General features: G+C 44.9%; 1 protein-coding gene across 2 annotated transcripts in view; it reads right to left on the bottom strand.

Moving 5' to 3' along the window:
- The window catches only part of GEMIN8 (gem nuclear organelle associated protein 8), a 39750-nt gene that overhangs the window by 14916 nt on the left and 2394 nt on the right, over positions 1 to 22440 (bottom strand). For both annotated transcript variants that reach the window (XM_077343200.1, XM_077343202.1), the window contains exons 2-3: positions 17493 to 17529; positions 8207 to 8624 (exon numbers count right to left, since the gene is read on the bottom strand). In XM_077343200.1, the coding sequence (XP_077199315.1) occupies positions 8207 to 8624; positions 17493 to 17529 (455 nt within the window). The remainder of the gene's footprint in view (positions 1 to 8206; positions 8625 to 17492; positions 17530 to 22440) is intronic.

Below are 22440 nucleotides of genomic sequence, written 5' to 3'. Positions count from 1 at the left end.
CCAGATTAGAGTCCACCACTCTTAACCACTAACCCATTCTGGCTCTACACCATGCTGGAATTATATTATTATTATTATTATATATTTAATTTGTGCTCCTATAAATGCATTGCCTGTAATAATCAGCAATTATACTCTAATCTTGGAGCTATTGTTGGGGGCAGTCGTATACTTTCCTCTACAAAACGTTATATAGTCCAGTGGTCCCCAACCCTTTTATCACCAGGGACCACTCAACGCTGGGGACCACTCAACGCCTTTTACTGAGGCCCGGTGGGGGGGGGTAGTTTACTCCTCTACTCTCAACCACTGCCCTAGCGCTCTCTGATCGCTATGGTAATATTTAAACATCCCTTCAAAATATGATACAGACATGCCACAACAATGAAGTGTGTTGTAAAGGGCTGGGGGGGAAGAAGTAAAGGGCCGGGGGGGGGGGGAGGAGAAGGCGTCCTTTGGGGCCCACCTCCAATTAGTCAAAGGGCCACATGTGGTCCGCGGCCCACAGGTTGGGGATCGCTAATATAGTCAATAAGAGGTCTGAGAGAAAGGCAAATGTTCCTGGGAAAAGAGTGTGTACAGGAAACTGAAACAGAATTCCAAGGTTTTGGGCGGGTGAGTGTTAGCCTCTGACTAGATGTCACACAGGCAGGGAATGGCTTTTCCTGAGAGGCATTCCTGGCAGTTACTTGTTTCTTTCTCTAGCACCTGTTCTCACAGGCTTCTCAGGAGAAAAAAAATGGAAGAGAACAAAAATCACAGATACCATTAAGGAAAACTGCTGACTCTAATAGAATAATGCCATTAAACGTCTGAGTTAGAAATAATGCTTAAGGTTGGAAAACTCTGTTTCTAAACAGTTTAAAATAATCTCCCTCATTTCCTAGCTGAAGCAGCTGTTCTCAGATCCCTATCAGATTCTCCTTGTTTTGAATGGCTTTATTATCAGGAAGGTTGTTTATATTTCAATTCCACCGTCTGCGTTGCTCTGGTAGATTACCTGCACTGGGATAGGGAGACAGGAAACTTGTTGATTTTCCATGGACCACCTTTTGGAGGTGGGACTGTGAGGCACCTGTCATGCATTTGGCCAAAAGTACAGAGAAACAACTGCTGGTCTTGACAAAAAAGATCATGGTTAGAAACAGAGCTGGCCGTGTCTATTAGCTAAACATGCCAAAATAAGGGAGTCTAGAGACTGGAACAGAATAGTCTTGGAGAGGAGTAAGAAACAAAGGAGTATCACAACAGCACGGCCTTTTTGTAGAAACAGTCTAACCCATATTAAGTGAGAAGGTGCACTGGGACCCAAGTTAACTAACTCAAATGGCACCACAAAAGTGAGGATGTAGTTTAAAGATGTAGTTCACTGACTGGGGATTGATAGTCATGTATGAGAAACTTGTTATTGTTTTTAAATAAACATTATTATAGCAAGAATTTACAGTTTTAATATATGTAAGAAGACATTCTAGTACAGATAACTTTGTATGATGTTTGAAATTATAAAAGGCTAGAAAATAAGCCCGCTGTACTTGAAATACAGTGGGCGCTAGTGGGGCTCGGGAGGTTTGCAGGCTGGCTCTCCGGTTGTGCTGGGGCAGGGGCTGGATCCAAGGCTGGGTGTGGGGTGGCGTGTGAGCCGGTGGCGGCTCCTCCTGGGCACCCCCCATGGCGCGGCCTACCATGGCGTGTGGGGGCAACGGAGTAAAAGTCGGCGGTGGAGCAGGAGGTGAGGCCGCTGTCGATGGGCTGGGTCTTTGGCGGCGGGCGGAGCCGGTGTCACGGTTGTCGTCGTCGCTGTCTGTGCCTCCACAACTGGTTCCCAAGGCTCCTCTGCCAGGCGGGCCAGTGGGCGATGTGAGGTGGCGGCCGAGCAGGTCTGTGTGTGTGCGGGGCGGGGGCCGCCACTGCCGTGTCCTCCTGCGCCGGGTGGCGGCATGGTCCGCTCCCGGCTGTGCAGGCCAGGGGTGAGGTGTGGTGCAGGCAGCCGCGGCTGGAGGCAGCGCCGCGGCTGGCCCGTCCTGGTCATGCGGCGAGGGTGCGACCTGCTGTCTTGAAGGCGAGGCAGGTAATGGCGGGTAGCCGGCCGCATGCTGGCGAACTGGAAGGGGGGCGGATCGGGTGGCGCGAAGCGCCTCCCGATTAGTTAGTCCAGCAGCAAGGGACCAATTGAGAGCTGTGCGCCGCTGGATTGACAATCGGAAGGCCCAATTGGGCCCTCCGATTGTTAGTCTGGGGGAAGGGGCCTATTGGCACCCCTCCTCATCCCGGACAAGGCCCACCCTTGAGGCCCTTACTGCTTTATTTAATCCTCTCCGCTACTTTTCCTGGGAAAGTATTTTGCTTTTGGTACAATTCTAACATGCATCTGATACGTTCCGAGTAGAGTTTAATTTCATAGCTGATACATACCATGGAAGGACCCACTTAATTAAAACAAACCAAAAATGTCACATAAGCTTTTGATGTCTCTGGATTAAGAATCTCAGAGGACTGGAGAAACACACATTTCATGTCATTTTGGTTGTTATTAAAAATGTATTACATGGGTTTTGATCTTGTGATCAGGAGAACTAAATATAATCCTAACAGACACTAATCTTACAAATGGATATACTCCCTATGAAGTTCAAGTTTTTACAGTTAAAAAATAGAATTCCAGAAGATATTTTATGCTATATTTTTAGAGCAGTTTTTCCACTGTTTAGCAATAAAGTAGCAGCCTCTGTTTATCTCTTGTTACTCTTGAATTGCAATATTTAATACAAAGAATAATAAAAAGATTGAGAAAAAGTTGACCATATATAGCATCAACCAGGGGTCCTAACATTTTTGAGCCTGTAGGTGCCTTTGGAATTCTGACACTGGTTGGTGAACATAAATACAAAATGGCTGCTGCAGTTAAATTAGCCAACTACAAAATGGCTGCTGCAGAAGGCAGAGCCAACTCACAAAGTGGAAGGGAGGCAGATTATGTATAGTTCTAATAGTAAGTCTTCAATATTTCAGGCATGAATCCCATTTAAGCCTTAGTCTGTATAGCTCTCCAGTGGCCAATCGAAGCCCTTATAGGGTACCTTCTTTCCCCTCTTTTACTTTCTAAATCTACTTGATAAGTGCCAGGAAAAGTATTGGCAAGTGGCATGGTGCCCAAAGGAGCCATTTGGGGACCCTGGTGTATATGATCAACAATGGGAGAATTCTGAAAAATTTTGCTGGAATGTTTATTCAATTGTTTTCATTTGAAAAAGAGTTCTCTATAGATTTAAAAGGCTTCCTCTGCTGAAGAGTTTCAACAGAGAATGCTCAATACATCTGACAGGTGCATTAACTAAGAAAAAATGACTTCATGCTTTTTCATACATGACCTCTGGGAGGCTGTTTAAACACAACCGCAGAACATTTCCTGCTGCTGAGAACTATCAGTTCCAACAAGAATAAGAGAAAGAGCAACCAATGTGAAGCATCCAAACCATCAAATAATTATAAACTACTTATAACAATTATAAACAATGAAAAAGTATCACTGAGTGAAAGCTTTCAATTATTGAAGGGAAGTGAGAAAATGAGTGATGTCTGTAGGAAAAGAAAAGGGTATTTTGTATACTCTTTTTGAAATGGCTGTGCTACACTTCACCTGGGGCATTTGCCATGCAAGTATAATGATGTAAATAACTTGGCATATTATAAAGGTTCAGTTAAGTACTGTTCACAGAGCTAGGTTGGGGCCATCTAGGAGACTGGCACATGATGTGAATTACAAAGAGCTGGAGAGCACTCGAGAAGAATTCAAAGAAAAGAAAAGAAAGCTTTCTGAGAAAGAGTGGGCTTAGTGAGAAAAAAATTCCATCCTTACTGGAGTGTTAAATCAGGCACTGAGCTTCAGGAGTTCCCAGTTTTCAATGCTTCACTGTCAAAGTTAGAGCTGCAACAGCACATGATGCCAAAAATAAAGTGAACAGAAACCCATAGATTGTCAGAATTTGCAGAGGCTCCTGGGGTGAGGGCGGAAATCAAGGAAGGAAGGAATGGAACATATTTAAGACCAATGGCTATTTTTCTCTATATATACTTTAATAATGACCATAAAGACATGATGAAAGCATCATATTCAATCTAGGTTCAATTACAACAGATAACATCTCTAGATTTTCCACTTTTGTAATTTGTAACTGAACCTGGATTGAATATGAAGATTTCATCATGTCTCTGTGGTCATTTATTATAGTATATATAGAAAAAAAATCAGCCATTGGTCTTAAATATTTTCCATTCCTTTCCTTCTTGCTTTCTGCCCTCTCCCCAGGCAGATGTTTACAAAAACATCAAATGCCCATATCTAGGAGTAAGTTTAACAGGGAGTAAACAGATATATACAGTTCTCCATTATACCTTATGTGGATCATTGACTATAATGATTCACACAGGCTATAATGGAGATGAAAAAAGTCAGCATTCCTGATATTTAAAGGTAAAGGTATCCCCTGTGCAAGTACCAGGTCATGTCTGACCCTTGGGGTTACGCCCTCCAGCGTTTTCATGGCAGACTCAATACGGGGTGGTTTGCCAGTGCCTTCCCAGTCATTACCGTTTACCCCCAGCAAGCTGGGTACTCATTTTACTGACCTCAGAAGGATGGAAGGCTGAGTCAACCTTGAGCCAGCTGCTGGGATTGAACTCCCAGCCTCATGGGCAGAGCTTTCAGACTGCATGTCTGCTGCCTTACCACTCTGTACCACAAGAGGCTTGTCCTGATATTTATCAAATCCAAATACCATATTAGTATTAGGATTTGAGAATAGAGAGAAATGCTGATATTTTTGGGTTCAATATATCCAAAAAACAACAGCAGTCTAACCTACTGTTAGACTGTCAGTCTAACCTACCTTACATGTAGGATCTCATTGATCAGCCTCTGCTTTATATGCAGGTGACAGGTTCAATCATGGAATCTCAAGTTAAAAGGATAAGGTAGGTGATTTGAAAGACCTTTACCTGCACCTCTGCAGACCTTATCCTTATGCCAGTCTAAGGAGACAACGTCCACCATGATTGGCCAAAGATCTGATACCGGATAAGGCATTCATGTGTGTGTTCATGCACTGGACTTGCTCTCCTGCACAGTCACAAAACCAATAAGCCAGCCAGAACTATTCAAGATGGATAATTTGATGACATCTAGATTATATATCCTTCCTTCAGTACGTTGTTGTTATTATTAGTTCAATTTATTTCCTGGCTCGTGGCAGGTTACAGTGTCAATCCATACAAGAGTATAAGAAGGACGGTCTAATAATTAAACCAAACAGAGAAACAGACCTATCCACTGGCAATATGATAAATATATTCGTAAAAGAAAGAAAAATGTCCTATTTTTGTAGTTTTCCTTTTTCCTTTATTCTTTAGGACTTCTGTCAAAACGGAATCCAGGTAATCTCCGTTTTCAGTTCTTTCATCAGTGACAAGTCCTGAACATTAAATAAGAATTATTATTACAATATCAAAATAAATTATAACAATAAATGCAATAAGTAAAGAGAGCTCCCTACCTGAGTCTTCAGTATATATATCAATAAGTATTGAAAGTTTAAACATGCAAGTATACTATAAGTAGTATTATAATGTTCAGGACTTGTCACTGATGAAAGAACTGAAAACGGAGATTACCTGGATTCCGCTTTGACAGAAGTCCTAAAGAATAAAGAAAGAAGGAAAACTACAAAAATAGGACATTTTCCTTTCTTTTACGAATATCTTAACACCGCCCGTGGCGCCACGGGCGCCACGGACTAAATAAAGCTGTAAGACGTTCTGAGGCGGGATGTGTCCGGGATAAGGAAGGGTCCAGATTGGACCCTTCCTCCGGACAGACAATTGGAGCGACCAATCGGCAGGCGCAAAGCGCCTGCCGATTGGTCCCTCCGATTCCCAGCCCCGTGCAACTGCGAACCGCGCTGCAGTTGCTCCTTTGCAGGCGGCCTGATGCGTCGGAGGCGCAAAGCGCCTCCGATGCGTCAGGCCGCCGGCCTGGGAGGCCCCAGCAGCAGCGCACAGCATGGCTGCCGGGGGCTCCCTGCCCTCTCAGCCGCAGAACAACAAGAACCAATGAGGAACCGCCAAGAAGTCGCCGGAGCTGCCGAGGAGCAGCCGTCTGGAGCCCCAGAGATGCCGTCGAGGAGCCGCCGCAGCCCAGTACGCCACACCTGGCGGGGGCTCCCTGGGATGCGGCCTGACGCGCCGAGAGGCACGAAGCGCCTCTCGCCGTGTCTGGCCGCCGCCCTGGGAGGCCCCTGCAGCCGCGCACAGCACGGCTGCCGGGGGCTACGTTGCCTCATGCCCGCCGACCAACACAACTCGCCCCCGCCCGCCTCCTCTTTCAGGTAGCCTGTCCCTCGCTCTGGCCCCTGCCTGCTAGCGCCCATTGTATTCTTCATACAATGGGCTTTTTTACTAGTATTTATCATATTGCCAGTGGATAGGTCTGTTTCTCTCTGTTTGGTTACAGTATCAATCCATACATAGCAAAACTCCCAATAAAACCCCATTAAAAACATTAATACAAAAGACATAAAACACAACATGGCAGTATAACTCATCTACCCTTCCCTCCAATGCAACTCCCAGCAGGGAAAGTGAGAGGGAACTATAACTGAATGCTATCAAGATGTTCAAGTGGTCGTATCTACTACTACTAAAGGGATTGTCTGTAGACAATGACTGTCTGTAGGATTGTCTATAGAGAATGAAAGGTAACATTATTACATTCCCCTTAATCAAACTCCATCCTGAAATTTTGTTTTGCCTCAAAACAGTTCCAGCAAAATCAATAGCCCCATGTAATTAAACACAGAGCTAGTGTATCACTTCCACACCATGTCTCCAGGGGACTGTCTCCACAGCACCACTTTCCAAGTTATAACGGAGTTGGAAAAATAGCACTGCCTCATTTCTTTTAGTCTTAGGAGATCCTCCGGTAGCTGAGATGCTTGCTGAGCGGGAAGCTGCGTTATCCTACAACACAGGCTGTACATTTTGCAAATGCCTCAATATAAAACTTGTGCGGGAGTAATGATTTCTTTCACAGTGAGCTGTACTAATCATCAAATAAAAACCATAAAAGCTCCTCCAAACACAAGTCATTTCAATAAAGTATTATCTTGAAATGAAAATACTATTGATTTGCCTGAAGCCTCTCAAAATTAGACTTCAATTATATGAAAGGAGGAAAGGATGACTTTCTGCACTGCATTGAAGCAGAAGAACCGAAAGAGACAAAGATGTCTTGGAGCTTATACTGTTGGACTAGGCCAGCGGAACAGCAAATGGCCAATCCATATTATAATGCTACACATGGTTCTCTCACAGCTCTCTCAGTCTCTCCTACCTTACAGGGTGTCTGTTGTGGGGAGAGGAAGGGAAGACAAATTGTGAGCCACTTTGAGACTCTTTCAGGTAGTAAAAAAGGTTACAAAAAAACAGCTCTTCTTGTGTGAAGCTTTCAGTCTCTTTGTATATATTTTTTGGCTATACCTCTTCACAGTGTGTCTTAAGACCAGCACAGAAGGAAGGGCTAGATACAAATGACAGTCAGGATTCCACTGGTTCATATTTGATATCAGCCATGAAATCTCTAAAGTGGCCAAAGGCAAGACACAATTTTCTCAGCTTCTACTCTGAACCTAAATATGGAATACCACCAAACAACAGGACTGCTGTGAACATTCTAGAACCCCTCGTCATGTTACTGTTGGTAGCGTGTGTGCTGTACTTGGATGCAAGTACTAATGCTTACTTTCATTTATTTATTATTTATACAATTTCTGTGCCGCCTCTCCAGGGAACCTGCTTGAAATGGCAGACAAAGCATAATAAAATTCTAAAACAGCATAAAAACTAGTAAAATTAATATTTTTCAAAAAGCAACCCAAAACTCTTAATTGCAGAAATTTCAACTCCCCCAATTACTCAAATGGCAGAGAAATACACTCTTATTTCTGCTCTAACCAGACCCCGTGTTTCAGTTTTTGCCATGCCCTGCATGTATATCTGAAGATGCCAGCATAGCTCTTCTGGACCTCAGGAAAAATCTCCAATTCAGACCATCACTATGTCCTTAAAAGAAGGGTCTGGTACAAATGTGATAAATAAGGAGGCCAGCAATATTGGGACCAAATGGTACAAAACAACATAGCTTAGAACTTACGCAGCTCTTCCCTGTGCTTCTCAGTCTGCTCAAAGTACTGGCGGAGTTCTTCTGTGATTTCCATGTTGCTCAAGTCGTACTCTATTGCCTCTTCATCGTCAGACTCATTTTCTGTTTTGGAATATCTGTCCAATCCTGTGTCTTTGCCACGCAATGGAAGTTGAGGCCAGGGACTGCTACTTTGGCTGTAGGCAGAATAGTGTGCCTCTCTCGAGGAGTTACCTTCATCCCAGTCAGAGTAACGCTGACTGGGATGACTAGAAGGGAAGATGGAGTGATGGTAAAAGGTCTCCATTGCTTTTCTATAAGCCATTTTGTGCCTGTGCATCCACTGCATAGCTTGGCTGTAATGCTTCCAGTACCTTGCATAGATTTTTTGTGAATACCATGGTCCTACATCTTCAGACACTGAGTCCTCCTAAAAATGAGGGCACAGAAACAAAAGTTCAGTAGACTGAAGCACTATTTCCACCACAGGAAAGACTACATTAAGATTGAACTGACCGCTACTGAAGTCTGAACATATGGGGCATGCAAAAAATAAATCCATATTTTGGAGTTCATTCCTGTCACTGATTCAAGAAAACAATGAATCGGCAACAGCTTTCTGCCCTACAATTAAGAATCAAACATGGTGGACTCCACCAGCTTCCCCTGCTCACCTGAGAATTCCTCTTCCTCCAAAGCATATGAGAATCATACTCATCTCATGAAGCAGCCCACAGCCCCAAAGAAGGGCCCAGGCTCTCTTATTTACTAACAACAGTGAGCTAGAGACATTAAGAGGCTGAGAGAAGAACACAGATGTTACAGAGAAGGCTTTAGTAAGAGGGATGTTGCATTGCTGCATTGGTCTGCGATGTGATGTGAATCAGTAGGCAATTAAGTCATGAATCATCATCTTCAGAGTTTGTTAGGACAGAAAGATGTACCCATAAAATACACTGCATGTTCTCCCTTTAAGGAAAAGTCCCCTACTAAGTTCCCTCATCTGCAAGTAGAAACCCATACTTAACAAGGCTTTGGAACTAAAGTCAGAAGTTCACAGAACAAGTCACACAATTTCCTCTACATGAGTGTAACAGGCACTTTAAATGTTTTTCGGCCACTACAAATGTCCATATACATTACAGCCTTACAGACAGAAAGCCCCTTATCTGCCATCTAGTTCAACCTGCCGCTCAAGGAAATCCAAAGCTATATTGCTGACAGATAGCTTTCTAGCCTCTGCTTCAAGATCTTCAGCAACTGAGAGAGCCCATGCTCTGAAACTGGTTCTATTGTGGAACTACTCCATTGTGGAATTTTCTCCTAATGTCTGACACAGACAAAATAATCTACCGACCTTCATCTTAACCCTCTAAATCTAGGCTGCCTTCTGGAACAGCAGAGGAAAGAGTCTTTCCCTTCATCACAGTGACATTTTAAGTAAGTGAACAGTGTGTTCATATTCCCCTCAGTCTTCTCCAAGCCGAATGTACTCAAAACTTTACACTTTTCCAGACAGCTGACTAGCGGTTTCCCTACTCCAAATCTGCTGCAGTTTGTCTGGACACTGTAGTCCAAGTGAGGTCTGACTAGCATGGAATAGAACAGAACAATTATTGCTTGTGACCTATATACTGCCTGTAGTTGGGCTTTCTCCTGGCTACAACCTGTGAGCTGCCAACAACTCCTATGGCCACCCTGACAGCAAGAAAGTCAGCACCACCAGGCTAAGTATACCTCCTACACAGCACTGATCAGTTGCAGAGCCAGCTTGGTGTTGTGGTTAGGAGCGGTGGCTTCTAATCTGGCAAGCCGGGTTTAACTCCTCAGTTCTTCACATGCAGCCAGCTGGGGGACCTTGGGCTCGCCACAGCATTGATAAAGCTGTTCTGACCGGGCAGGAATATCAGGGCTCGCTCAGCCTCACCCACCTCACAGGGTGTCTGTTGTGGGGAGAGGAAGGGAAGGTGATTTTAAGTCACTGAGTCTCCTTTGGGTAGTGAAAAGCAGGATATAACTTTTTTTTTCTAATGATGAAGCCTAAAATTGCACTAGCTTTTCTCCCTGCAGTTCTATCACACATCCAACTCAGAATCTAATGCAATGCTGAGTGTTTTTTAAAATTTATTACTGCCTGTATCTAATTCTTTGACCTGAAACTTTTTAACCAAACACAGAACTTTGCATTTGTCATGACTGAATTTCGTTTGTTAATCTCAGCCCAAATCTACAACCGATTGAAATTCTTTGTAATTCTGTCCTCAGCTATCCCTCCCAGTGTTAGGTTATCTGATAAAGATAAATGCTGAAATATCTGTCCTGGTCAGAGTCAGACAGTTAAAACAAATTGGGATCCAAGGACTGGACATTAGTCTGAGCCTTTTGCACAGGCACTGTAGCAATAAATTTAGTTGTAAGTTAACATTTCATCAGTAATATAAAGCTGAGGATTTAATTTTCATTAGCAACAAAGAACAGCTCAGGAAGCCCCAGCAAAGCAGTTGGAAGTGAGAGCTGTATGACGATTCTCCCAAGTATTTTTGTGATAGGGTTTCATTCACATCCTGAAACTGGACTGGGAGGCTCCAAAGAGACTGCTGTTGGCTTCCGTTTGCACTGACATCCTTGCCTACTCATTTAAACTGGAAGAAACTGAATAAAGCCATCCACATTCTCTGGGATCTGCATGTGGAGGAAAAGTAGCCCAACTTCCTCCTTCTCAATCTGTATGCAAATACCTTGACCATATGGCAGCTTCAATGGTACACTTTCTCCTTCTTCAAGGACTGAAATTAGGTAAGCAAGACCTTTGCATTACCAAACACTGAGAAGAAGCCCCAGTGCATACATTAATGCTATTGTGTGCAGAAGAAACCCTTTTCATCTGCCATCAGCAAGTCCAATATAACTTGTAATTAATGTACTAATATCTTCTCCCTATCCCAAAACCAGGAAGATAGGAGACTGGATCTCACAAACCATCAGAGGAAGGTGCTGATGGTCTGGAATCTTCCCTGCTGACCCTTCAACCCAGGAGTCATTTCTGAGCCTGGGAAAGGTTCTTTCCAGGGTTACAGGACCTGCATACTGGTAGGGCAACTGCAGGGAGGAGAGGAAACATGATTGCCCTCTCAGCCTGATCACAGCTGATCACATGATCATGCATGATCACAGCTCAGCTCATTTTCCTGACCCCTTCCCTCTCCTTGTTGCAGCTACACGGTCACCATGGCTACCCAATATCTCCTAGGGTGGCTGTGGGCAGAACTTAAAATAATGCGATATTAGGTTGCATTGCTAGAAGCATAGACTCTAGAGCAAGGGAAGTTATAATGGCACTCTATTCTGCACTGGTCAGACCTCATCTGTACACCGCCCGTGGCGCCACGGACTAAATAAAAGAGTAAGCCCTTGGAAGGCGGGCTGTGTCCGGGATGAGGAAGGGTGCCGATTGGCCCCTTCCCCCAGACAGACTATTGGAGGGACCAATCGGCAGGCGCTTCGCTCCAATTCCTTGCCGGAGCAACTGCGAGCCGCGCGCAGCGCGGCTCGCAGTTGCTCCTTGGCTGGCGGCCTGACGCCTCGGGAGGCGCGAAGCGCCTCCCGAGGGGTCAGGCCGCTGGCAAGGGAGCACCCGCCAGCCGCGCGTAGCGCGGCTGGCGGGTGCTCCCTGCCCGGCGGCCTGACGCGGCCGGAGGCGCGAAGCGCCTCCCGCCGCGTCAGGCCGCCGGCTACTGAGTCCCCGGCAGCCGCACGCTGCCCGGCCGCGGGGGGCTCCCTGGGCGGAGGCCTGACGCGGCGAGAGGCGCGAAGCGCCTCTCGCCGCGTCAGGCCGCCGCCCAGGGAGCCCCCCGCGGCCGGGCAGCGTGCGGCTGCCGGGGACTCCCATCCGTTCTGCCAGCCAGCCGCCAACGATGAAAACAAGCCGCAAGCCAACCGCTGCCGCCGCCAGCCAGCCCTCGCCGCCGCCAGCCACCCGCTGCCGCCGACAGCCAGCCCTCGCCGCAACAGAAAATGGCCGCCGCCGCCAGCCAGCCGCTGCCCCCGCAAGCCAGCCCTCGCCGCCGCCAGCCAGCCCCCGATGCCGCCGAAAATGGCCGCCGCCGCAAGCCAGCCGCTGCCCCCGCCAGCCAGTCGCCGCCGCAGCCAGCAAACCAGCCGCCGCCGCCGACAATGGCCGAAAATGGCCGAAAAGATCCCCCGCCGCTGCCGCCGAAAATGGCCGCCGCCAAACATCGCCGACCTCCGAAAATGGCCGCCGCCACCTCCAGCTAGCCGTCGCCGCCGCCTCCACCCAGCCCAGGATGCCCCGCCGCCACCGCTGCCGCCCGCCAGCCCTTACTGACGCCTCCGGTAAGGTTCGCTCCTTTTCTGCTTGCTGCCCTTTCTCCTTGCTACCCTTCCCTTCCCATTCTAGCGCCCATTGTATTGGAATTACAATGGGCTCTTTTACTAGTTTGGAATATTGTGTCCAGTTCTGCGTGTCACAGTTCAAGGAGGATATTGACAAGCTGGGATCTGGTCAGAGAAAGGTAACTAGGAGGGTTAGAGGGGCTGGAATCTATGTATTACGAGGAGAGGTTCAGCGAGTTAAGAATGCATCCCTTGGAGAAGAGCAGGGAAATGGTTAATATGAAAGCTGTGTTTAATTACATAAACGGCAGACATGTTGAAGAGGGGGCCAACTTGGTCACTGCTGCTTTAGACACAAGGACTAGGAGCAATAGGTTCAAATGATGGGAAAGGAAGTTCCACTTAAATATTAGAAAGCATTTTCTGGCAGTGAGGGCTATTCACAGATGAAATATGCTGCTCAGAGAGTGGTGGAGTCTATTTCCTTAGATTTTTTTTTTTTAGGAGACTGGACAAACACTTGTCAGGAGTGTGTTTTTTAAGTCCCTTGGGGGGGGGGCTGGACTGGATGGCCCTTTGTGGTCTCTTCTAGCTGTGTGTGATTGAGATTCTGACCTGACAGGACGAATGCACAAGTTGAGATGGAAGGGGTTTTCAGAACAGAGCAAATGGGCATTTGGCATTGGCAAATTATTAAGGAAGCATTTTGGTAGTCAGTTCAGATAACGAAAGGCCAAATTGGGAGCAAAGAAAAAATGAAGATGGGGAAAGCAAAACTGGAGGCAGAGGCACATTATATCCTTGGAGACTATAAAATCAGAACCTGAGGGAGCAAGATTATTATTAGTTGCTATAAAAGAGCAAACAGGGAAAGGGCAAAAACTTGAACAACAGAAGAAGAAGAAGAAGAAGAAGAAGAAGAAGAAGAGTTGGTTCTTATATGCCGCTTTTCCCTACCTGAAGGAGGCTCAAAGCGGCTTACAGTCGCCTTCCCTTTCCTCTCCCCACAACAGACACCCTGTGAGGTGGGTGAGACTGAGGGAGCCCTGATATCACTGCCCGGTCAGAACAGTTTTATCAGTGCCGTGGCGAGCCCAAGGTCACCCAGCTGGCTGCATGTGGGGGAGTGCAGAATCGAACCCGGCATGCCAGATTAGAAGTCCGCACTCCTAACCACTACACCAAACTACACCAAAAGTGACTTCGCAAAGGAGAAGGGCAAATAATTCTAAGAATCACAGCCAACATTTTTTAAAATTGCTTTGTCAGGAATTGTCAGGAAAAGCAGAAGGCATTCTCCAGCAGGCTGCATCGCTAGACTCCTGTACAGGGGTAGGACGCATGGCCAACTTAACAGGATCAGGCAGCAACCTTTGACGAAGCTTCCCGTGATGGAGACACTGCTCTGGCACGGCCCGGAAGAACCCTGCCTGCCACTGCTTCTTCGGGCACAATCCTATCCAAGGGTCCTTGGAAGTCAGTTCCATCATATTCAGGGTGCAATGGCCACCGTAAGGTTTTCAGTGAGAGAAAAAAGGGCTGCACCTACTGTGAAAATGTGGTTGCGAAACCTAATACAATAAAGTAGTTCTCATATTTATGATATGCACTTAGGAGGCAAAATGATAGCAACTGCTGAAGTCAACAGCACTGACTTCTTGCCGGCTGAATTTGCCATCCTAAACTCTTAAGAAAGAGTGAATTCCCCAAACCTAATTGTATTTACTCTTTCCATTTAAGTCTGACAATGAGTCTTAAGAGGTCAGTCTTCCTTTGTCTGTGGCTATTTTCTTCTCCGGTTCCCATGGGCTACTAGGACACAGGGGTTTTTTGTGTGTGTCAGACATACTTGAATACAAGTAAAAAATCTCTCTTCCCCCCTTCCACACCCACCCCACCCCTCAATGGTGTGTGTGGGGGGGGGAGGGGTACACAAGAAACAAAGGATTCAATCTGCATTCTTCTGAATAGCAACATTGCCATTATATTCACAGTGCTGGGCTGTGCCCTGTATCCTTTTGAAGTCAGCTTTCTCTGGCCACAAGAACAAATTGCTCCTCCTCCTATGCTGTGATATTTTATATACTCTCTTTATAGACATCTTCCAAGTGATACATACTTCATTCTATTTATTTGCAATTAAGGATGCTGAATCCAGCTTCAGGCTTATTATACCATGTACTGAATGTAAACAGCACACCCAGATGCAGGCCACATCACTCCATGCAGTTCCACATCTGCTGGCACAGTCCCCCTCTAAGATAACTGCACCCCAGAATGCACGTTGGTGATTGTTCAAGTGCCATCACCAAACAGTGCCTGGCCTTTTCCACATGCTTGATTCCTATATATGAACAACATGAAACCTGGTGGGGACACGCTTACCATCCCTAACACACACGGAGAGGAAAGGCCTTGTTGGATCTGGTGGACGTCTACTAAACCCAGCACATGGTCTCCGAGTGCAGCCAACCAGGAGCCTTAAGGAAGCCTCAGGGAAGCACATAAGTGCAGAAAGATGGTAACAGTTTCCCTTTATATCAGCCAAACAGATTAGATACAGGGCAGAAGCCAAAGTCACCTCTGGAGAGCCGAAGGGCTTTTCTAATTGCACAAGAGGGCACCAATTTCCTACTGCAGACTCCATGCTGAAAGGATCAAAGGATCCAACCCCTGCCCACACAAAATTACCTGCATTACAGCAGGCTGCAGTGAAAAAGGGGGAGATCTGTTTTGTCATCTGCATTCACATCCCTGAGGATCCAACACATATTGCTTCCAAACATGGATATTTCATTAAAAAATATTAGGCAAGTGGTCATCGCCATGTCTGTGACAATAAAGGGTGCAAAGAGATGTTTCCCCCCCTATCCTGAGCCTTACCCTTGCTCAGTTTCATTGATTGATCCACAGTGCAATCCCAAGGTTGCTCCAGTGTCAAGTCCATGGCTTCAGGCCAGAGTAACCCTGAAACTGCTTATACTGTTAGAGCTCTTGTGCTACAAGACAAAAAGAACCTCCCCCCCCAATACATTTTCTTCAAACAGCTCACAATTGTATACAATCCTATTATTGTTCTTCGTACCGTAAAGTTCTAACCTCCTCTTTCTGAAGAACTGGGGGAAGGGAATCTTTTTTGCAAGTATTAGAAGGCCACATTTCATGATGCTCTACTGTGGACACATCTGAATACGGTGGTAGATATTCCTTCACCACAAATGCCAGGCCACATGCCACATGCCTTGTTATAACACCAAGGCAGATGAAACAATAATGCAAGATCTGTATTTGTGTGAACATAACCTTTAGCCCAATCCTAAATCAGTTTTTCTTGTCAGTAAATCAGACCAAATTCTAAGGAAGGAGCCTTTTTAAGTATGCATGGGATTCCAGCCTTTGACTATGCAATGAATGCCACGCAGAGCCAAGTCAAAGGGCATTGTGTAGGTCCATTCTGAAAAACTGCAGCATAATTTAATAAGATATCTTTACGACATGTTCATGCATTTTCTTGTTTAGAAAGCATCAGCAAACTGCAGTTGTGAAAGCATGGGTCTTCTGTTCGTCCTAAGACAATTCTGAAATGCAAAATATTATCACCTGCTCTTTTTAGCCTAAGTATTTCTTGGTGGCGACTTCACTTGAAGAGTGGAATACAGCTGGCTGATTTGCCTAGCTGTTGTTAATTTAGGAGGGAAGCACAAAGGAGCATTTCAAGGAGTCAGGATTGTGATTCTGGTGCTTAGCCAAAGGAAGGGGGGATCGAGGAGAAGAAATAAGAAAATGGGTAGAAATCTCCCTGAGAAAACATTTGTTAAAGTGAATATCACAAACAAAATGAGGGGATTTTTCACATTTAAAATGGAAGAAAAAAACTGTTTATAAAGTGCAGTTCAACCAGTTGGATAATACAGAAGTATGCCTCAAGTTCTACAGTGTGAAAATCAAGAAAGACACTTTGCCAAGCAAACAGTAGCTGAAACCAAGGGGCACTCACAACATTTTTTTCCTGAGGTCTCTATTTTCCCTCTGAAGCTATGAGTAACTCAAGACTGGTTGCAGGATAAGTTTGCAAACATGGTTATTTGACAGTGTCTAGACTAGATGAAATTTCTGGCCCAGAGTACATGTGGAAGCAAACCCAAGTTTGCCCTCCATAATGTGGGAAACGGCTCAGAGTCTGAGTGAATGGAAGGGAGTGGGAGGAAACAGAGAAAGAAGCCGCAGTTTGATTTAGAGCATCTTCTGGCACCTTTGTTGTTTGTGAAAGCTGATACTAGAATAAAAATCAAGTGGCCTTTCAGGTGCCATGAAATCCCTCATTTCCTCTACCTGCTCTACACACATCTAACCTTCTCTGCTGGCTCCTCTCATTCTTCTGCTGCCGCTATCATCTATCTAGACCTCACTGGTTCCCAGAACACTATCCCTCCTTTGCTCCTAGTAGGGGGGAAAAAAAGAACCACTAAAAACTTGTCGTCTAATTCCCCTAGGAAAACTTGCCTATTTATTTTGAAGTTATAATCTGTCTCACCCTTTTACAATAGACACTAGGAGTCAAACACTTTGTTTATAATAACAGGTTTCCTTATCTGACAGAAGCAGCCATCTTGCTGGTGTCTCCTGAGCTGCCCTCTCCAGCCCACCAATCTGACAGGCAGTTCTAATGTCTCTTTTCTCAACAGAACAAACAGACCTGTGATGGTCAGGAGGAACTATCTCAGCTGGATGCCCCAGGAGTTGGATGGAGGCTAGGTCAGCAGGCTGCTGCTGCTTCTATCGTTACCTCACTGTGGAGACCTTTAAAAAGGTAGCTCTTTCATCCTATGCAGTTAAGTGTTGGGACTTGTAATTCAAATGCATGGTAGACACTGAGGTGTAGGTCACTTTCTAATTCTGCTTTAACATGCCAAGAGTTATCATTAAATAGAGTGCTGAGTCTTACCATTAGCTTGGAAATCTCTACCGGTGATGAATATAAACTGAAAGGCAAAAAGAGTGAAAATACCAAAAGTTAATACATGTTAATATAAATTATATTCCTGAGTCCAATTCAAAGTGCTATTTTTAACATATTAACCCAACATGGGTTGGAACCAAGAGGCTGGAGCCTATAGATTTGTTCTGCAAAATGGTAGCACCTTAAGAGTGGTGGCCTCGAATCTGGAGAACTAGGTTTGATTCCCCCCCCCCCATATGCTGCCAGGTGGGTGACCTTGAGTCAGTCACAGTTCTCTGCGCTCTCTGTGTCTCATCTGCCTCTGTTCTGTTGTGAGGAGAGGAAGGGGAGCCTTCGGGGAGGCCTTCGGGGAGGGCGGTATATAAATCTAAATAAATAAATAAAAGGGAAGGCGATTATAAACTGCTCTGGGACTCCTTGGGGTAGTAAAAAGCAGGGTAACCCCCCCCCCCCGGCTCTTCTTCCTCTGGCACAAGGTACCTTCCTGGAACACAAGAAGCAGAATACTACCATTAGTGGAACAAAGGAACACATCCATAGGACCCAGCCCATAATATTGCCAGGAGTGCCTTTTCCTGCGGCAGCATCCCAGATCATCTAAGACAGAGGTGGCCAAACTGTAGCGTTCCAGATGTCCATGGATCACAATAACAATGAGCACCTGGAGACCCACAGTTTGACCACCCCTGATGTAAGAGTTTCTTCTCCTGGCCCCTGTAAACAAAAGAAAACACAGGGCCATTGGTCTGCTGACATAAGTCTTTGCAATTCCCCCCTGAAACAGAACAGCCAGGTCAACACTCTCTACTGGCTAACAAAACAGTGGGAAACATTTTTTGTTTCACAAGCATCCAAAATGAATTAACTGTCTTTATGCTTGATGTTAATTTACAATTAAAAACTAGAATAGTAGCTGCCCACCCAGTTTTAACTGGGGTTGAGATGTACACAAGGAGAATTATTGCAGACTGAAAGAATTCTGTTGACCAAACATGTACAAATACTATAATTTGGCTTGATGTATTGTATCACTGAAGGTCAATCCCATTATTTAAGACTGCATTGTTCTAATGTTGTTGCGTAGGGCTTGTGCCAGTTTTGTCTTTTGAGCAGCCAGTCCTACATAAATGTGAATGCCAAGGACTTCCATTAATGGGGATCATTAAAAGAGCAAGTGTTTAGATGCTCAGGAGTTAACTCCATCACACTGCTAGGATTTTCAACAAAGAGGACTGTGCTTAGACTAAAGCTGTAGAAGTCGGAACTCCAAGTCTCTTCTGCAGCAGAAATTTTCCGTCTCTTAGGACGGTGGACTGGAATGAAAGGAGATTGGTGATATCAGGGTGGCTTTCATTCATCTGAAATGCAAATTATGAAGCTACTACAAGGCAACACAAAGGCACAGCTAGCACAATTGTACAGCAGAGAGAGACAGAGAGAGGCTGATTGACCTTTTCTAACTAACCCTTGCTCCAAAGAAGTTAAAAGATCCATGAACAGTCCAAGTGTTGTCAGGCTACTCACATGGGTAAAGATCTGAAATATCACAGCCTCATGGATGGCTGGGGAGAAAGAGAATTCATTCTCTCCTTTCCCTCTGCTTTTACAAGAGAGAGCAGAAACAAAACACGGGACAATGCCAAACTGATGTTGTAATTAACAGAACACTGCAGAGATTTGCAGCCTGTTGAGCAGATTTCTTCCCAAACATTTAAATTCCCATGCTCCAAACTAGACTCATGTTCATCCCAAATGTTCACTTTCCCATGCTGTAATCCTTTTAAAGTTTGTTCACTTCTCTCAGTTCACGCATGCTCATTTAGTTCTTTTAATATAACACATCTGGGCTCTGGCAAGGTCACAGAAACATAAAGGTCCTTTTTTCACATCTGAAACACAAAGTCTTTTGTATCTGTCTTTCCGGTTTCCTGCCTATAATTAGAAAAAAAAATCTACATTTACATTCTGCCTGCTTTGACAATTCACCTAATGGGGCCTAAACTCTATGTCAAAAGCAGACACCCATTCTTTGCAGGAAAGCAAACATACAGTAATTATAGCCTCATCAGATTTCATAGTATATTCATGATGGTGACTAACACTGGACAATCCGGAGGCAGATACCAATCCTCCTTCAATAAGAGTTTGCGTTATTATTTGATTTTCACCACATGGTGGCAGCAAAGCTCCAGGGACTTTGGAAGGAAACTGTATGAAGCCTGTAGGAAGGGATATTCAGACATCCTACATGCCCTTTAGATACAGAATGCACTATTAAGAGCTAGAACATCCACACAGAATATTTCCTGTCTACTTCACCCCACCCTTTAGGTTGAAGAGTTCGATTATCCATAAAACTTAAACCGATCAGTAGCATAACAGAGGCAGGATAAATTGCTTGCATAAGCAAGAAACAGACCATGTATCGTCTCCCACATTCTGAATTCTTGAGCAGATAAACACCCAAACCACCAAAAATAGTGCAAAGATAAACTCAGCTGTGTTTAAATAATACTGGAATGAAGCTCACAACACAGCCTTTACCACCTGTCCCCAAGCAGAAAAGAGCAGGCACATATGATAGAGGCTTGCTGTGTGATCAGATGGGAATGAGGAGTACCTATACCTCCTGTAGAGCCTCTTGTGGCGCAGAGTGGTAAGGCAGCCGTCTGAAAGCTTTGCCCATGAGGCTGGGAGTTCAATCCCAGCAGCCGGCTCAAGGTTGACTCAGCCTTCCATCCTTCCAAGGTCGGTAAAATGAGTACCCAGCTTGCTGGGGGGTAAACGGTAATGACTGGGGAAGGCACTGGCAAACCACCCCGTATTGAGTCTGCCATGAAAACGCTAGAGGGCGTCACCCCAAGGGTCAGACATGACCCGGTGCTTGCACAGGGGATACCTTTACCTTTATACCTCCTGTGCATAGGTAAATGATGGCAAGACACATGGGGGGAGATCCTGACTTATTCACTAGGCAAAGACCTGTCAACCCTGAAAGTGTCAGAACTGGACTCATTCTCACAAACCAACAATTGTCTTGCTTCTAGAATTATCACTGGAATTACTCCCATTTCCTAGCAACAGTTTAGTATTAGGTCCAAATCTATATACTGGCAGGAAAATATACTCTATTTCCAAAAATCACACTAGCAGCCATGCTAACAGGGACATATTCTGAGAACTGTAGTTATTCAAAGTGACCAAAACGATAGCAACAACAAAAAAGCTACAGCAACTTATTTGCAGAACGATTAGCTAATAAATGAGCTTTTGCAGCATAAAGGTTCCACCTCCCTGACTGGGTGGCTGTGGTGGGTCAAAACCAAGACAGCCCCCAGTCATAATCATTCTTATTGTGCAAGACCTTTAAAAACTCTAGCATGCAGAAAAGAAGCCCCCCAATTTAAATATTTGGTTTAATAGTATCAAATAGACTTATTTACTGATTAAATTAACCTATTAGAATAATAAAATTATAGAAAAATTGGAAGACATACAGAATTCTAATATTTCTAGAATGCAAAACTTATTTTTAAAGGATATCTGATGACATTTGTCTCTAAGGGGTATAGACCGCAAAGTTCAGTGTGATGTGAAATCACATGATGTCCTTTGCATGAGGTTGGATTCTGTTATTAATGTGCTATTTTAAATATTGTATGTTTCTTTTATTTTGATAAGGTACTATGTATCCATCATTAGGTACTGTAAATTTTAATAAACTTATTTTTAAAAAATACTATGAGTTTTCACCAATTCTTTATACTAAATATTCCTTCAGCCAGTGTCTTTTCTGTACACCTCTTGCTACAGTTGCAAAACTACAAAATCAACACGGGACTCTTCCGGGATTCATGATCTTGGCAAAGGAACATCTCCCACAACCTAGTGTAGGAACAACACATTCCCAAGTGGTTGACAAGGCAGCGTTGGCTGGCAGGAAAATACACTGTATGGAAAGAAAGGGTTCATTCAGGTTGCCAATTCCAGCTCAGACAATATGGTAAAAGAGACTAGATAGAGACAAAGGGCAGTAAGTGTGGAACAAATTGCAGGAAGGTTTTAAACATTCTATTTTTTATTTCTTGATTCCATCATTAATCGAAAAGGAAGTTGCATCCAAGAAGTCAGAAGGAGATTGAAACTGCAAGAGGTCAGCCATGAAGAGCTAGAAAACTTCCTATCTGCTGGGCTGCTTATCTCCTTATGCTCCCTGCAGAGCTCTTAACTCTGCATGTATGAATCTGCTGGTGGTGCCTGGCCTCAATCAAGGACAGGGCTTTTTCAGTCCTGGCCTCTACCTGGTGGAATGAGCTACTGGAAGAGCTGAGGGCCCTGACAGAGATCTCTGGGTTCCACAGGGTCTGCAAGATGGAGCTCTTCTGCCAGGCATTTGATTGAGCTGGGCTGGAGACCAGGGTAATAAGATCAGTACCCCACCCCCCACCCCCGGGCCAACATCACCTGGTGACGCCTACTTGAACATCAACTGTGAACAGAAGAACTCAGCCATTGAGGGGTTGAGTAGGGGATAAAAACTGTATAGTTTTGTCGACAAGATGGTATAGTCTTGCTGGTTCTATGGGGATGCTCCATTTTTATTGTACTATGTTTTATTGTAAACCGCCACGAGCTGGCTGGTCTGAGAGTGGTGGTATATAAGCCTAATAAATAAATGAATAAAGTTCCTTCAGTGTAAGGATGTTTTGCTCGAGACCAAGTTCAAATTAATTCATGCCATCGTATTCCCCATTACTATGTATGTGTGAAAGTTGGGCAATGAAGAAAGTAGACTCTTTTGATATGTGGTGTGGCTTAAGGATAGTGTGGACTGCCAAGGAGGCAAGTAAGTGGGTTCTAGACCAAATCAAGCTTGAATTCTCCATAGAAGCTAAAGTGGCTAAACTGAGGCTATTGTACTTTGGTCACATTA

The sequence above is a fragment of the Paroedura picta genome, chromosome 6 (assembly GCF_049243985.1).
Source record: "Paroedura picta isolate Pp20150507F chromosome 6, Ppicta_v3.0, whole genome shotgun sequence".
Classification (NCBI taxonomy): Eukaryota; Metazoa; Chordata; class Lepidosauria; order Squamata; family Gekkonidae; genus Paroedura; species Paroedura picta.
Note: the sequence above shows the minus strand (reverse complement) of the source record. Positions and strands in the feature narration are given on the sequence as shown.